Source organism: Neoarthrinium moseri, assembly GCF_022829205.1.
Source record: "Neoarthrinium moseri strain CBS 164.80 chromosome Unknown scaffold50_Wmoseri_CBS_16480, whole genome shotgun sequence".
Classification (NCBI taxonomy): Eukaryota; Fungi; Ascomycota; class Sordariomycetes; order Amphisphaeriales; family Apiosporaceae; genus Neoarthrinium; species Neoarthrinium moseri.
In genome coordinates, this window is record NW_026055164.1 from 65,463 (window position 1) to 81,709 (window position 16,247).

The following is a 16,247-nucleotide window of genomic DNA, read 5'->3' on the forward strand; positions in this document are numbered from 1 at the left end:
CCAATTGTGTTATATTTGCTTATTATGTCGTGTGGCCATGATACCCGCGGTTCAGGCGCGTATCTTGTATGTTAGTGCCTACATGCTCACACTCCCTAGTACGGCATTCCATGCTCTCAGACAAACAAGTTTTACTGCCTTGCTTTTAAGCCAAGCCCAAGTCCTTCGCCACTTGTCCCTTCGTCGTCGATGGGTAGAAGCTCTTGTTCTTCTCAAAGGTCTTTACAGCCAGATCTCTGTCTAGAGCAACCAACCCCCTGTATAGAGGACGCACGAACTTCATTCTGCCCACGCTACCCAGCAGCTCGACGATTCCGGGGAACTCAGATCTGTCACCGGTTTTGAGAGCAATGGAGTAGTAAGCTGACTTCAGCTCGACATTCTTCGAGGAGCTGATGCCGTAGGTGGAGCCAAGCAAGTGCGATCGCTCTGGGGAAAGTGCTGGAGACAAGTCTTCAACCTTGTTAAGGAAAACCAGGGTTTGGTTGGCTGTAAAGGACTCAATGTCCTTGGGGCTGGGTTTGTAGTCCTAGAAGATGTCAATCTCATGATTTGGCACACAATGGGAACGGCAAATTCACTCACGTGTTGCTTCCACTTCTCAGCCAGAGCTAGGCAGCTGTCCACGTACGATGTGTCAAAGTCGGGTTTTGGCGGCAAGCCAGGCTTGTAGAAGCGCTCTTCCCACGGAATCTGAGCAATCTTCTCTTTGATTTCCGCATTGCCGTAAGAGTTGAAGAAATCCAGGAAGGTCTGCTTGAACTCAAAGGAGTCCAGACTCTTGCGAGCCCATGTGTTGAAGTAATGGGGGATGAACTTATCGAAGTGCTCGCGCCCTACAAGTCTGTCCAGGTACCAGAGGAAGTGGAATCCCTTCTCGTAAGGTACAGTGCTGAAGGCATCTTCAGGGTCCACACCTTTGTGGCTGATGATAAGTTTCGTGAACTCATGGTCCGCTCCAAACCGGCTCACGGTATCCTCTGCAAGAATGTTAGGGACCCAAAGGTATTTGGCGGAGCTAAGAACGAAGACATACCCAGAGCTTTCCAACCGATGATTGCAGAAAAATCGAATTGGGGACCTCCGTGAAGGGCTGCACCAATACGTCGCTCCAAGTAAGTAGTCCATCCTTCGTTAAGCCAGCTAGAAGGAGGTCAGTTCTCAATGCATAACTCTCCTCTGGGCCACCCGACTTACAAGTGCTCCCAGCTGCAGCTCGTCACGAGATTGCCACTCCAGCTGTGACTGAGCTCATGTGCAATGACATCGACGTTCTGGCGATCGCCACTGATGATGGTAGGCGTCGCGAAGGTGAAGATAGGGTTCTCCATACCTACTACCGGTCAGCATCCGTGTGAATGGTCTTGTACAAAGCTATGAATTTACCTCCATAGGCAAAGCTAGGCGGCAGTACCAATACATTGTACTCTCCCCATTGGTATTCAAAGACGAGCTTCTGCGCAACGTCGAGGAACTTATCCATATCATCCTCGAGCTCCCATTTTGCCGCCTTGATCGCCTCTGGGCCAGCAGCTACAACCGAGTTCTTACCGATGCGTGCCGTTTCCAGGTCGCCCGAAGCTAGTGCGAAAAGATACGAGGGGATGGGCACTTTCTGTTCAAACTTGAACAGCTTGTCTCCCTCGCCGCTGGTGTCTGAAGGCACGGGAACACCACTAGCCACCACAGGCAGAGGCGACGTGATGTTGAAGGTGAAAGTAGACTTCACATCAGGCGTGTCTTGGCAGGGGAAGATAGATCGGGCTAAGATGGCCTGGCATTGCGAGTAGACATAGGGGTGCTTCTTGTTCCCGGTTTGAGCCGGTGACATCCACTGCAGGCCCGTACAATGCCCAGTCGTCTCTATGGCGATGTCCACCTTGACAATCTCACCCTTAGACGCACCATCAGGCACTGAGACGTGAAGAGGAGAGCCATACGGCTCAACCTTGTCCTTCAGCTGCCACGACGAGTCCGAAGCATTCAGCTTGACGGACGAGACATGGAGCTGGTTGGTATCCAGGATGATCTCCTTGCTCTCCTTGTCAGTCAGAGACTCCAGGTCGAGAGTGACGGAGCCCTCGAGACGCTGCTTCTCGAAGTTGACACGGAAGTTGACCGTCGTATGCTTCGTCAACCAGGCACCATAGTTGGCCAGCGTGTTGGGGTCACGAGGCGCCATTTTCCTTGCACTGGAAGAGAATAGCTTGCGATGGGAGCTTGTGGCTGTCTGAAACGACGGGCTCCGTATGGTGATCTGGATGCTCTTGAAGAAAACACTGCCTTTCGTGTTGAGACGCATCCCCTCTTCTGCACGCAGCACTTTTTGCTTGCTGCTTGCCCACATTGAAGTCGAGTCGTTGAAGTCCTTCCAGATGCGGCTAGCTGTAAGTTCCCGAAGTTCCACCAGAGCCGTGGCTTGCCGCCGCCGGTGCGCTGGTGCAAAGCCACACAGCTTAACACCTAGAGCCAACGTTTCATCTCATCTTTCACGATACGATTTCACTAGAGATACGATGGTTCGTCTATTTTCTGAGAAGTAGTTCCTATATGACTCACTAAGTGAAACACCGTCTAGCGGACGAAGACTGTGTTTATGATGGAGGCGGTTGAAGTGTGGCCGACATCCACTGGTAGTGGGGATGGAGCGCAGCGCACAGCTGGCAACAGCTGATGGCGGGGATGGCCTTATTTCTGTCGGATTGCCGTCATCCGATGAGGAGGCTGGACGTTTCGGGCTTCCTGGGAGAAACAGACTCCTCCCCATAAGCTTGGGGCTTTTCTTGGTTGCTCTCCGTCATTCTGCAGCAGATCCATGTATATTCGTTAATATGAGGACGTCGCCAACCGCTGCTGAAACGATCATCACCACAATGGCTTACCATACCCTACGGGAGACTTGGGGCCAGGCAAACCGGCAAGCCTGGCTCTCGTAACAGCTTCCCTGACAAGGGCCGAGACCAACGGTCGAGCAGACCAGGTGTGGGGGCTTCTCGTACTTGTCGCGAAAAAGGACGGGATGCCTGCGATGAGCGATATTAGTGTACCGAACTCCGGAGTTTGGATGAAAATTCTCCTCCAGGGGACCCTCTCACAACGGCCTCGGCTACAACAGGTGTCCTGGTGACTGAGCTGTGCCCTGCTTGTGCACGAATTGCTTCTGGTGTTGTGACCCGACCAGTCAGCCAGTCTACCACTCGACGCAGACGCAGTGCCCGTCTGCAGATGCGTACGCAAAGTGTGAAGTACCTAGCATGCTTCCCCATCCCTGGTCTTGCATCGTCACAATGTTACCCAGCTACACCAGGAACCTGTTACCGGGGGACCCGCAAGCCGCTTTTGGTAGTGTCTCAGAGATTGTGATTGTTCGTGGATGACACTCTAGGAACAAAGCACCACTCTGTCGGGGAACGATATGCTATTTCCATCTCGAAGTGGGCGCTGGTCAGATCAGAACAGACGGTGCCTTGCATGAAACATGCAGGTGAGCGCATGTCTTAGCTCCCACGATGCAGAGTGTTTTGCTTAGCCTCTTTGCCTCTCCTAGTGATTGCTCACATTTCAGAGGCACGCCCTCAGACCCATTTCCGATAGCGACAAAGACTATGGCAAATTCGGTGTGCAGCGTCGGTTTCCATGAGCTCAACAAGTGTTAGCTCGTAGGCCTTGGGAAATTGGAAGTGTAGATAATGCGACCTAGAGCCTTGTCGATTGCTGTGAATGTATGTAAGTCGGGCAAATTGGTTGCGGATGTCATTCAATGCTAGAGCCTATAATACAGAGTATTAAGTTTCCTCTCTGGCTAGGTGCAGTAGCTCTAGAAGACCCCGCGTGATCGTGCTAATGTCTGCATAAGGATTGCAGATCTGAGCGAAACCGTTGCAAATCACAACGGTGTTCTTGATAACAACGGCCGACCCCTGGCACTGGCAAGCCGTAAGAGGTCACTACGGTGGCTTTCAATGCTCTTGAAGCGTAGGACAATGTCTCTGTACCTAGATATCCCGTGAGGCTTCTCGCCCATATGTCACTCTCTGTACGAGGGGAACATGGTTACCGCTCTTTCGTCACTTGAGACTCATTGCCGCATCACGCACCAATGTGATCGGGGCTGCCCTCTCGGCCGAATCCTGTTGGTAATGCTGACCAAAAGACTCAGCAAGCCTGGATTGTCTGGATGTTCAGCTGCTCGGGAGCGGTTTTGTTCGTTTTTAGCAGTCATCGCCGAGAACATTTGATGGCGACTGATCTAAGCCATCCCGAGGCCTGCTAGGGGTACTCAGCTCCTCCGTCCCAAGCAGACACAAGCTAGTTTCCGAGAGCTCGGCAAGGTTAACCTTAGCGCAGTTTTAGTGTCGGAGCCACGAGACAATGGAACCTTCTACGGAGTTTCGAGTATGGTGCCCGAGAAGCTTGGATAGGCTTGATAGGGCATCCACGATTGGGACCGTCTAAATTTATTAAGCGATATGGAGCGGCTCATTGTGTGGTCAGCTAGAACTTGCGAGGCGCAGGGGCCAAAGTGAAGCCATCGCGCCTAGCACAGCCGTTCATATCACCGTTGCACGTAAGATAGGATTGTTAGCGTCAAGTGATCAAGTGATGACTCGTGCGGCTCGGGATAATACGAGACTGACTGAGCTGATCTGAAGTTCTACCTGATTGACACCGCTGTTGGTACATCCTATAATCCGACACAACATACCACATATAGAGTTTACTCTTGCAGTGATACACTATGGGAAGTCGGCAGCTGCATCGTGGGTGGGTGGATGGATTAAGCAATACCAAGATTTTTCGTTTTAGTGTCCAAAGCTCCCGCCGCAACGTCTCGCCAGCCTACCCGGTATAAGTGTGCCGAGGTGCTCGTGCGCCATTGGGCAATGAGCCTGAAACCTGCGAAAGTCTAGACTGTTTACGCCCCACGCCGTTGTACCTAACTTACAACTGGTCGAGAAAGGTGACGAAGCTGTTCTCAACTGAAAAAGAAAGGGGGAAATCGTCGCTATTCACGTTTGCAAAAGGCTAATGGCCATACTCCTATTTTACGATGAGATGACCATTTTGGGTAAAGCGATGCCATGAAACTGTCATTTCGTCTGCCACTTCCATCATCGACGTGCCCATGGGCCGTGCAGTGACCCAGGGTTTTCAAAACGTCCGAAGGTACCATTCCGGTGGAATAGCCAGGGTGGTTCTAGAGGGTTCAGAGTCAAAGTCGAGGGGTCTGTTTTACGCCCGCCTGCTTCGGTGGAGTGCGGTTCAATGCCGATAGGCCACCCTGAGTTTTGCCCCGGGACCCTTAGCTCGTGACAAGGGTGAGCCACGCCTATAATGTGGGATCGTAAGGGTTGATTCCTCGAGGATTCGCGAGATCGCGGCATAGGCGAGATTTTATCCCAGCTTCGCCCCTGCCAGGAGAAGCGGGGTGATCATAGACGGCTTCTCTTAAGTAGTACAGCGTCTAGGATGGCAAAATTGGCTTCGAGACTGCTTGCTTCAGTCTGTATCAGGCGTTTTCAAGAGTGCTCCGCAATATCAAGGGCTTACAAGCGATCGAGGAGAGCGTTGAGAAGGGTGATGCTGCTTCACGTCGAGCGGGTAGCCTACAGTAGTACTAGTGATCCTTCTGCGAGCTCACCCGCTTTCTGCAGGAACGATGGTGCAAGATGCAGGAGCCGAGTTGGAAGGGGTCAGCTAGATTGCATCCCGTTTTGCTACTATGTACATAGACAAACCAGGGATTGAAAGACACCCGGCTTTGCCCAATTCCTTTTAGCTAGATGAGTTCATGGCCCCTGCCACACATTACTCACAGCTATCCACATTGGCAGCGCCGCTACCTCGACATAAAACAATCAATTGTCATCATTTCCAAACGTACCTCTAAATGCTTTGGCTCGTTCTATGGTCCAGAGTCATGTTGCAGGAGGTGGAACCCACGTGTGTTTGGCAAGGATGCACAGCTCAGCAACTGCCGCGATCGCGAGAACGAGGTTGAGTCTGTGAGCATCACCAATCTTCGGTTCTCTCAGTCAAATTGCGCCAGCAGAATGTGTAACATGGTCGCCCAAACAGTGCTTGATGTCTCCACCACGAGAGCGGTGTGACATGACTCGAGATAAACGTTACGCTATCTGAGTGTTATCTAAGAGAGACATGCGGCAGAAGCGCTGTGCGATAAATGATAATAGGCTTGGTTGCAGCCGGGTTTCCCAAGTGCGATGCAACCTCTTGTCGTCGTACCAGGTTCAGATTGTAGATCTCTTCAACAGGCTGACCCGCAGGCGTGGGGGACGGCGTGATGACAAGACTCTGGGGTCGGCGATGACACAGTCTATCGTTTGAGAACAAAGCCATATTAATGAGAAGATAGCAGGATTGCAATGATAAGCAGAAGACAGCTCCCACAAGGCGGCAAGTTTGACATGTTGCCACGATCAGCCAACGAGGCGGAAAAATGTATGCCACGGGTTGCGTAGAAGGATTTGCTGAGAGGGATTCATCCTGTTTGTGTTACAGGCAGAGAACTAGGCTTGATACTGGCCTATGGCAGCACCTAGAGTTTATTCTCAGACGGAGATGGTGGGTTGATCAGTGGAAGCTGGAGAAGCGAATGTACTGAGCTGTGTACCATGTACACCACCAAAGTCTAACGTCAAGTATAGTCTATCAAGTCTTCTTTTTCTTTTGGCACCGTACCTTGAGTCGTTAGCATCTACTCGGTGCTTCACGATGCTATGAGTGCCGTGAGCTTGAGCTCGAAACAGCCTGGTGCAGCTTTGTCCTCCCCAGATATTCCCGATCGATGTTGCGATTATAGTAAGGCGGCATATCCCTGACAATTTGGAGGGGTCAACCGGCTCCAAATTAGAGTCGCCGACTACTTGAGCCCCGCAACACCACCTTCAGAAGCACGGTAATCCTCCAAGTCTGAGCACACTTCGAAGGCCACTCGATCAAGTAGTTCTTCGCATGTAATGAAATCCACCCGGGTAGCCGGCAGATTTCACAGGTGCCAAGACATCAAAGATACCGATTGCTGCTTATCATCATCATCCTCAACTGCAGCAACCTTGCTGTCAAGGCAACGTGCATCGGACGACGCACCTTTGAAAGCTACCAATTTTGCTGATTGGGCTGATTGGAGTCATCAGTGACTAGTACCTCTCGAGCTTCTAGCCTAATAGCGTAAATTCAGGACCCGGACAGGGCCTGTTGCGAGGGGTTACTATGTATACTGATTGTCAGTGACGATGTTGGCACGAAAGCCAAAGCTCTTGAGGATGCTCCGTTGGTATTCTTTGCCCATGTCTTATGATAGTTGATTTGACATCATTGTGTGACTGCGTTGCATGTCTGTACCTTGGTGAGCGTCACCTGCAACACTGGGCCGGTACCAATGCAGTACAGATTGCCACAGTGACTCTATATCTCAGCCGAGAACTGCTTGCACACATTCAGTATGTCATAGTGTGAATCTTGTTACAGGTGAGCTCGACTAACTAGGATTTCGCCTTCCAAGTCTCAGACCCCCTGACCTTGGACACATCATCCATGCGAACCATAGTTATCAGCTGAAAACTGGATTGTTTCTTTATGCCACGAGGGAAATTCTCCGTACCCTTGTCTAGGGTTCGGGACTTGGATGTGACAACTGCAGAATTGCGCTTCTAGTGCAGTCTGGAAAACGGGCTTCTGGCGACGGATGCAGTTTTGCGAATGCCCATCAACATCAAGTCTATGGATGATCGGCATACAGTGATCATCGCCATGCTTCACTAAGCCTGCTGAGGCGGCTCTCTGTTGGTGGTCCATGTCCACACTTAGGCGCCTCGTTGTCAAGGCGCTGGGGGATCGGCGTGGGCTTGAGTAGAGCATGAGGTTAGGTCGATCACAGATTCCAAGCACGAGCTACTGCCTCAATGCACCAACTACCCAAGTCGAAATCCAAAGCAATGCAAGCACCGTTCTGTTGGATCTCCCAAGGTTCGAAAGCGAGCTGTCAGGTGAACTCTATTTCTATGTCAACGAACCTTCTTTCCACCTGTCAAAACTCTGCTCAATTGCCTGTCGATGTGATGTTTAATGGTATACTCGAGTCATGGGACGGCACTACAATTAGGATAGTCACCTAGGTATGTTGTGAACATACGGTGGCTGTCGGGTCACGTCCTGGAGATGCCCCGTCACGCAGTAGATTTGAGGGAGCCTTGTGACATGTCTGTTGGGGGGTCTGGTGGCTCACCAAGGTTGCAAGCTCTTACCATGGTACACAGCACAGCCAGTTGCACCATCCCCTAACTTGGTGGACTCCACTGAACAAGGAATTAGCTACAGTTACTAGCTTCAGGGTACTGAGAGTGTGCCAAGTTCCAAAGTCTGTAGTTATACTGCCCGAAACTGCTGTAGCGGCAACAGCAGTGCGGACCAGGAAACCCTTGCCCCGCCCTACCGGCCGCCCGTCCTTCGCTTGCGAAAAGAAGTGGTCTCAATCTATTACATTATATAAGACTACTGCGCAGGGTCCGCCTACTTTCGACGCGCTCGGTCCAAGCGGCATCAGTTTCGCATGGTGAAATACACTGCATCTTTGCCATCGGCGAAAGACTGGCACTCGATCCCGAGCGGGAGCATGCTCAGCGGGCGGCTGCCGAACGCAGGCTGCCATAATACGGCTGTTACCAGAAGGCCCAAGAACCCCAACAAGAGACCTGCATCTTGGGCTGTATCAAACGGCCCCATTGCCTTGCGACAGGAATAGCGAGCTTCCGCTATCGACCAGGAGTTTCCCATTGCATCCTTGTATCGGGCATGTCAAGCCTCTGGGGTTGTAGCGTAGCATCTAGTGGGGCTGGATTTAGAAAGGCAGCAACCCTGCTCAGGGCTCAAGCGGTTTCAGTATCCCTGCTCCCATGCAGCTTTGGACCTCCTCCCTGCCGTTCTATTCCTCTTGTCGTAAGCTCCTCCGATCCTAGCTGCCACTACGACATCTGTGCTCACATTTCATGCCAGCCACAGACCGACCATGGGATGCACCACTTACTATTTTGCCCTCGTAGCCGAGAGTACGTACTGGTGCTGTGAGTACCACCGCTCGTGGGAGCATGCAGCGCCAGGCTTCGCTTTGTCTCGAGACGCCACTCGAGGGCTGCTCGTCAACGTCCTCACAGGTAGAAAGCTCCGTGCCTAGTTACGGGGCGGCCCAAGAAATGTACATATCATCCTTCTCCTCTGCGTCGGTTACAGCGTACAAGACCCCGGTGATCCCAACCTTGAAGCGGTTCCTCCCTTGTGTTTCTCTCTTGCCTGGCACCCTATATGCCCATCATTATGACTGGCGGCAACTTCTCTTAAGTGTTTGCATATATTCATGTCACACAGAGAGGACCAAGCAGGAGCTCACCTTTTCGTCTCCCGTGCCTTGAGACGCTCGTCGTTGCTAGTACAAAACCTATGGTCTCGCTTCTTATATCATCCGACCTATCATCGTTTCTTGGTTCTTTAAACCTGTTTCCTGGCCCATAAGCGGCATTGACCGTGACCTGCCCCGTTCTCTTCAAAAGTCAGGGTTCCCAGGTCCAATGGCCCATATAGTTAGCTGCATGCTTGATGCCGATGGAGACCTCCGAGGCTATATAGCAAAGCAACAGGCCTCTACGGACTCGGTGAGTGTTTCTCGTCCCGGCTTCTCTGACCTTCTCATACAGCCAAAGCTTACCAACCCATGCTGTGCAGCTGGCCTCTATCAACTCATCCATCAGCTCTTCCAGTGAGAAGAAGCCATACACCTGGAGGATGCAGCACCCCGAAACCAGGAAGTACCAACTATTCCCGAGGGAAAAGCAGCTTCCTCCGGTGACTGCTGGGAAGCAGCTCGATCCCGAGCAAGCGTTTGCCTTGGCTATGGGACAAGCTGGTGACAAGTCAGATAAGACTGAAAAATCAAGTGGACTACGTCTGAGAATCAAAGAGCACAATCTCATCCGCAGGAGAAAAGTTAGCGTACCGGAGTTGGGCCCCATGACTACGGTGCAGGAAGTTGCCATGGACTCGCGTAGGTTCAACGTCTTGACTGACAATATAGGTGAATGAAGTGTCACTAATGGGAATTAGCCACTATCCCGGGACGCCCAGCTCTACATGAGCGATCCATTAGCTCGCCGGTCAATACCTTGCGTCAACACAATCTTGCCGAGTCCATGTCATATACTCAAGATACTTGCAACGAGAATGCTGAAACGAAGAAGCCGAACGCGGTTATCGACCCTCAAAAGTCGAGAGGAGCAGCACCTGTTCAACCAATGTCTCCAAAGAGTCTGGCTCCCTTGGTAATACCAATACAGAACAACAGCCTCCCTCGACTAGCTCGTCAGCTTTCCCTCAGTCGTTTACGGTCTGGGAGCACACCCGAACCCGGCAACCGCTCTGCAAAGAACGACGAGTCGCCCAAGATGCGCACGCCTTTCACGCCCTTCACGCCTCTGTCAAGCTCAGCCTACACGACTACGCCGAAGTCTGCTGTAACCAGCTCAACCTTGCCGACCCCGATCTCAGCCCCGTTGGAGTCTCGCGAGTCTCCTCGGCCTTGGGAGAAATATGTCAACAGCACACCAAATGCAACACCGCAGGCGAATAACTCGGATACTATGTCGACACCAAAGGCAGAACCAGAGATTCCAAGAAGTGCCACCGCCATGTCTTATAGGACCGAGTCAGATATGCCGATCCGTAGTGGTACGGCCTTCTCACACCGAAGAAACCAGTCAGATACGGGCAGTATCATGGAGCGCGGGCGTCCTCGAAAGAGGGTTGATGGCACTCCTGTCGGCGTATCACTGCGACGTACCGGGTCCAAGAGAAGCAAGAGTGCTGAGCGTCGCGCATTCGAACAACTACCTCAAGGTTGGAAGCCCAGTGAGGCAACGTCGATGTTGGACCAGAGTGAGATATCCTACCTGCAGAAGCAAGCCCTTGGTCAGGCCACCAGATTTGAAGTGCTGAAGAAAGATGATGTGGAGAGCCTCTCCAAGGAGCTTCGTCATCTCGACGAGCGTACGGATTATCTTAGACGAACATACACTTCCCTGAGGGCGGGCCGCCGAAACCTCCATTCACGCATCTGTCAGTACCTCCGGTCACCCCGAGTGGCCAAGTTCAGCTACGACTCCATGCTCAAACAGGAAGAGGCTTTGGCCGAGTTGGACGCATCTATCGATGACTGGGTCACCAAGCTTGAGCATGCCGAGAACCGCCGCACTCGCGTTCGACAGAAACTTCTCGAACACGTCGCTGCTGCTGCTACATTGTCGATCCCGTCAGACATCGTCGGGGCTAGTGAATCGCTTCAGCAAGCCATGGGTGTTCGCGCACTCGATAGCCACATCGAGGTATCTACACCTCCACGAAGCCCGACCAAGGCCGAGGCCCAACTTCATGCGCAATCTCCATCACCATCCCCCCAACGAGTCGTCGCCCGCGTGCCGTCAGTTATTCCAGAGGTGCCATCTGAGGATACCGCCGGCCTGGACCTGGACGACAAAGTCTCTGAACGTCAGTCTGCTCTGCAGCGGATGGAAAGCATCCGCATTTACGCCGACAGCGACGTTTATGCTCTGCTGGCCGATGTCGAGAGTGAGTTCACGAAACTCAGCGGGGCTGGGCGGCAAACCCCCGAGCCAGTCCAGGTCGAGCTTCCTCTTGAAAAGAGGCGAGAGCTGCACCGTGCCCAGAGCCATGAGGTTTTGAATGGCAGACCAGTGGATACGACCAAAACGCCGCCCGTGACACCGCCCGCACCCACACCCCCAATGAAAGACGCTCCCAGCAACGAAGGCGACGTCTTTCTTACAGCGGCCGTCTTTCAACCTACACCCGTTTCTGTTGCATAAATATGCTACCCTTCCACCATTTCTTTTCCTATTGATCCCGTGTCTTCTGTCAACACTATCGTCGCTTTAACGCAACTTTCGACCTACATTCTTTTTACGAAGTCACCGCTTACCACGATTTACGGCCACATTCATTTGCATCAGCGAAATCCTTCGATTCCATTCTTTCTACAAATTTTCTAGTACAGGGCTGTGTGGTCCATTTACCTGCTTTCTCTTATTTTTTTTTAAACATGTTCAGCATAGAAAACGGCTATTTCCAATTGTTCCGTCATTCTGTCTTTGGCATTTTTCCTCCAGGCGTTCTTTTTTGCCCCCTCTTTTGTATCACTTTCCTTACGTCTGGCGTTGGAATTATCGTGTAATTGTACCTCATCTACGAATAACGGCCGACCAGAGATACCCCAGTGCGCCTGGTATGCTTATCAACCGCCCTACAAGGCCGAGTCAACATTCTTACATATGTATTCTCACTCTCTATTATTGGATTTGAAATTTGGACGGGGGTTGGGGATATTGATTCCATTTTACATCAAATTGCGCGGTGGCAGCTCGCTGATTTGCACAAGTGGAGGGAAAGGGACGTTTAGTTGTACAATGGGAAAGGATAGCGAACATGCTATAGGGGGCTATAGAAAAGCATGACGGATTAGTTGATTTTGCTTCTTGTTTAAGATTCAAGCCATTCACTGTCAATTCATGCTATACACAAGAAACTTTTCAACAATTGCAAATATCAAACGATGCATTCTGTCAAAGCCAGCTCCATTTCACGACTCAGCACGTTCACCTCGGCAAGGCCATACTTCACCTTATCTACGTAACCGAGCTAGATGAGAATACTACATACAAGAGTCTGAACTTGGCATTCTAGAGATTGTTGACAGCCAGAGCTGAGGAGAAACCCTTGGAGGACCACGGAAGTGGAGCTCGCAATACCAGATCCTCTAGGAAGGCCTGGCCGGGGCCATAAACGATGACACCAGGTCAGAAGCACTCACAGGATCTCATCTGATCTCATCTCATCACCGCGCCGTTTCTTGGCGGATAAGCTTATACCCACACACACAGAACATTGGAATGGCAAAGAGACGAGGGGGACCCCTACTGCCATGCACTTTCGTCACACTCTAATGCTCCGCCCGTAACGCAGCAAGGCGCAGCGTCAATTATCGTTCCTATGCCATGCTTGCTGCTTGCTCCTCCTTTGCCGTCCTCTTCCAGGGGGGCCGCGTGGTGGGGGAGGAGGAAGCAGGGCTGCTGACTGGCAAACCCGAAACTCTATCGTGGCCAAGGCCCGGGAAGTGATTGACTTTGATTGAGCTACCTGCCCTCCTCGGAACCGTTCTCCATAGCGCACCCAGAGCATCAAGCATGGCCGATTCGCTATGCCAACTTTATCATGACTTCCCCTCCACCGGCTGTGACAGAGGGTCCTCAGAGCCCCTCATTATCCTCCTTGACATCGGTCACTCCGTATTCAATCCACCACGGTTTCTCACCCTTCCTGCAACCACTATACTCTCTACATCGCCCAGAGTCTGCACCTTGCAACATATATGACGAGGGACGTGTGTGCGTGCGTCTGTCTGACTCGGCCGAAAAGTACCTGGATAGGTCTGTAGGACTAGGAAGGGTTACGGCATATCTCGGATTGGATTCTTCTAGACACATTCGCATGGTCACGGTGACATTCTGTTGCTTATTCTATCCTCATCTCTACAACCGATCCACCGTTCAGGTCACGCCTCTGTAACTCTGACTAGTATACTCATGCAGGCCGGCCTCGTGCGCAACGTGCATGTGTGCCAGCTCACGATGCCTAACCCACGGCCGGTGCTCCAGCTTGTGTCTAGTCCGGCAAGACAGCGGCGTTTCTGAGTGGTGGGATGGGGGGTTAGCTTCGAGGTGCTATGACTTCGCCGAGACCCTTCAAGCTCCATTTCTAGCTTCACAGAAAGCTTCTTGCATTCTAAAATTATGCATGCCGCACTAGATTGACAGAATCCAAACACACAGACACACACGTCCGGGCGCGGGGCTCATGGGAGTCGGCGGAGGGAGGAGGACATAGCCAGCCACTGTGATGCGGTTGAGGTGGACGAGAGTATACTAGGCCGGTGGCCCCACACCACCCTCCCGGCCACGGAATATGCGGAAATCTGCCCATGGCGGTCCTTCATGACCAGGGGCCGGGAGCAGGGGTATGTCCGGGGCGATCAAAGCGTATGCAGGTGTGGAGCAAGGGTAGCTGGTGCACGAACCCGAGCCCAGGATCAGGAGGAAGTTGTTCTGTAGGCTGCTTTGGTTAAAGGGCCGTTTGGACGACAAGATTGGACGATTGCGATGAGACGGAAACAGCCAGTGTGACGAGGGTGCAGCAGAAAATGTTTCCAGAAATCAGCCAATCAGACCTGTGATTCGCTCGCCTGATAGGCGGCCGTGGATGAGAAACAATGAATAACACTCTCGCTGCACCAAATAGATAGCCACCTAGGGTAGGCTGTCGAGGGCGGGCACTTGACTCTTATTGTCCTTCTCCCCTCCCGATTGCTTGGCCAGTATTTGTTACCTCACTTGTTTGGTTTGGGTCACAGTAGGGAAGAACGCTGGTGCATCACCTGAGAATAATTAAAGGTTTGATCTTTTTTTCTTTTGTCATCTCTCTACATTCGGTATGAGTAGAGTCAATTTGAGTCATCAGGGTCTATATGCCAGTGGGATGTATGAATGGTTTAGGCTCGTAGTAGGCCATGTCCAGCGAACGCACGCTTAATGCAAGTCATCATTGCAACTAGACTGGAAGTATCCGGGATGTACCGGGGTGCAGCACCACTCTGCCCAGTATACTCATCGGCCCAAGACACCAATTCGGGATCTGACTCTCTTTGCAAAGTAGGCGGTGAAGTCTCAAGTTCAAACGCCTGGATGAAGCGCGCCAGCCTGCACCACCATTGACCAAATGCCATCCATCTCGGTGGCGATGGACTCCGCTGTCCGACCGCGGTCATCTTGAAGCAGGCGAATGTCGTCCGCACGTCCTGTGCTTGGACGTTGAAGCCCCATCGACTGTGCCGCCTCAACCGCAGCTGCGGGAAACACGTCAGTAGGCAGAGGAGACGCCAACCACAGCAACAGCCATAGGACCTCTTCTTGCGCCTTTTCAACGGCCAGGTGTAGACCGCTTTTAGAGCCGCTGAGAGGGTCCTGGTATCGCAGCAGCTGCATTGGGTTCATGGAAGGCTCATCTCCGTCGCCTTGTTCTACATCCCGCAGCAACTCCACGATACCACCGACATCGCCCTCGCTGCACATCACGTGGTAGGCACGGGCTGGACGAGCTTCGGGATTCGCTGCCAGGTAGGCCTCTTCGGTGATAGAGGGCAGGATGTCAAGGCTCTCCTGCAGACCACCCTCATTGTGATATCTTGTCAGAATCTTCGCACTAGGCGTGGTGTGAAGAAAAGGATTCGTCACCGAGGGCCCCGCCGAGTTTGCGGCTATCTGGCTCTGACAAGCCGGGCATTTGAGAGACATGGCAACCTCGGCTGCTTGGTCTAGGAGGCACTGCCAGTGATAGTGGCAGCCGCAAGGCAGTTCTAGATCGTCGGGTATGGACTGGGTCTGGCCAGTCTCGTCATCCTCAACCTCCAGGAGGAGCGGCTCCTCGCAGTCTTTGCACGCTGCCATATCCGAGGGATGAGGCGAGCCGTCTCACACTTGATCAGGTGGAGGGAGAGAGATGGAAGAGAGCGAGTGTGATGTGGTCCAGGCCAAAAGTCTGCATCCGCCACAGTAAGACGAGGTCCAGATACGAAGTTGGCTGAAAGGACGACAATCCTTCTCCGCCATCCGAGTGAATCCAATGCGCTATGGGGCGAAAAGCCGCTGGATGCAAAGAAGACGGCGGGTATGTGTGTGTGGGTTGTGTGCTGACTGAATTACTTGAAACTTACCAAAGGATCGCCGCGTTGCCGGGATACCAATTTCTTGGGTACTTCAGGCGGCCGCCGACGATATCGCCGTCGATTCCTAGGGAGTGGATGAGGCACGTCGCTTCGACGGATGGTCCACGGCACCCAGATTGCAGATCTAATCGGCTGTTGAAGCGAAGGAATTTTACATCGGACGGCCGCATATCACGATGCCATTTTTGGAGTGGGGTCGATCCCAGCCAGATCCGGATTAACTTCGGAGTTGCCCACTGTTGTTAACTGCAAACTACAGCTTCTTCCAATATCGAGGCCTCATTTATTTTACCTGCATTGGCGACATGCCGTTCCGCTATTCGGGTTGATAGTCGATGGCAGTACAGAAACACGTTCGGCTCCGGGCGCGAGATCTGCGTCCAGGGAG

At 52.4% G+C, this 16,247-nt stretch overlaps 3 protein-coding genes across 3 annotated transcripts; 1 reads left to right on the top strand and 2 right to left on the bottom strand.

Moving 5' to 3' along the window:
* Window positions 1-145: 145 nt before the first annotated feature.
* JN550_010120 (uncharacterized protein) lies at window positions 146-2,767 on the bottom strand (the record flags this gene model as incomplete). Its single annotated transcript, XM_049308339.1, has 6 exons — window positions 146-529; window positions 586-980; window positions 1,037-1,143; window positions 1,198-1,333; window positions 1,387-2,463; window positions 2,560-2,767. 6 exons carry the CDS (start codon window positions 2,765-2,767, stop codon window positions 146-148), a joined length of 2,307 nt encoding a protein of 768 aa, XP_049167860.1.
* A 6,838-nt stretch (window positions 2,768-9,605) lies between these two features.
* JN550_010121 (uncharacterized protein) lies at window positions 9,606-11,891 on the top strand (the record flags this gene model as incomplete). The annotated part of the gene is made up of 3 exons (XM_049308340.1): window positions 9,606-9,668; window positions 9,739-10,057; window positions 10,117-11,891. The coding sequence occupies 3 exons, from the start codon at window positions 9,606-9,608 to the stop codon at window positions 11,889-11,891; spliced, it is 2,157 nt and encodes a 718-aa protein (XP_049167861.1).
* A 2,916-nt stretch (window positions 11,892-14,807) lies between these two features.
* Window positions 14,808-15,581, bottom strand: JN550_010122 (uncharacterized protein; the record flags this gene model as incomplete). Its single annotated transcript, XM_049308341.1, has 1 exon — window positions 14,808-15,581. One exon carries the CDS (start codon window positions 15,579-15,581, stop codon window positions 14,808-14,810), a length of 774 nt encoding a protein of 257 aa, XP_049167862.1.
* Between the last annotated feature and the right edge of the window lie 666 nt (window positions 15,582-16,247).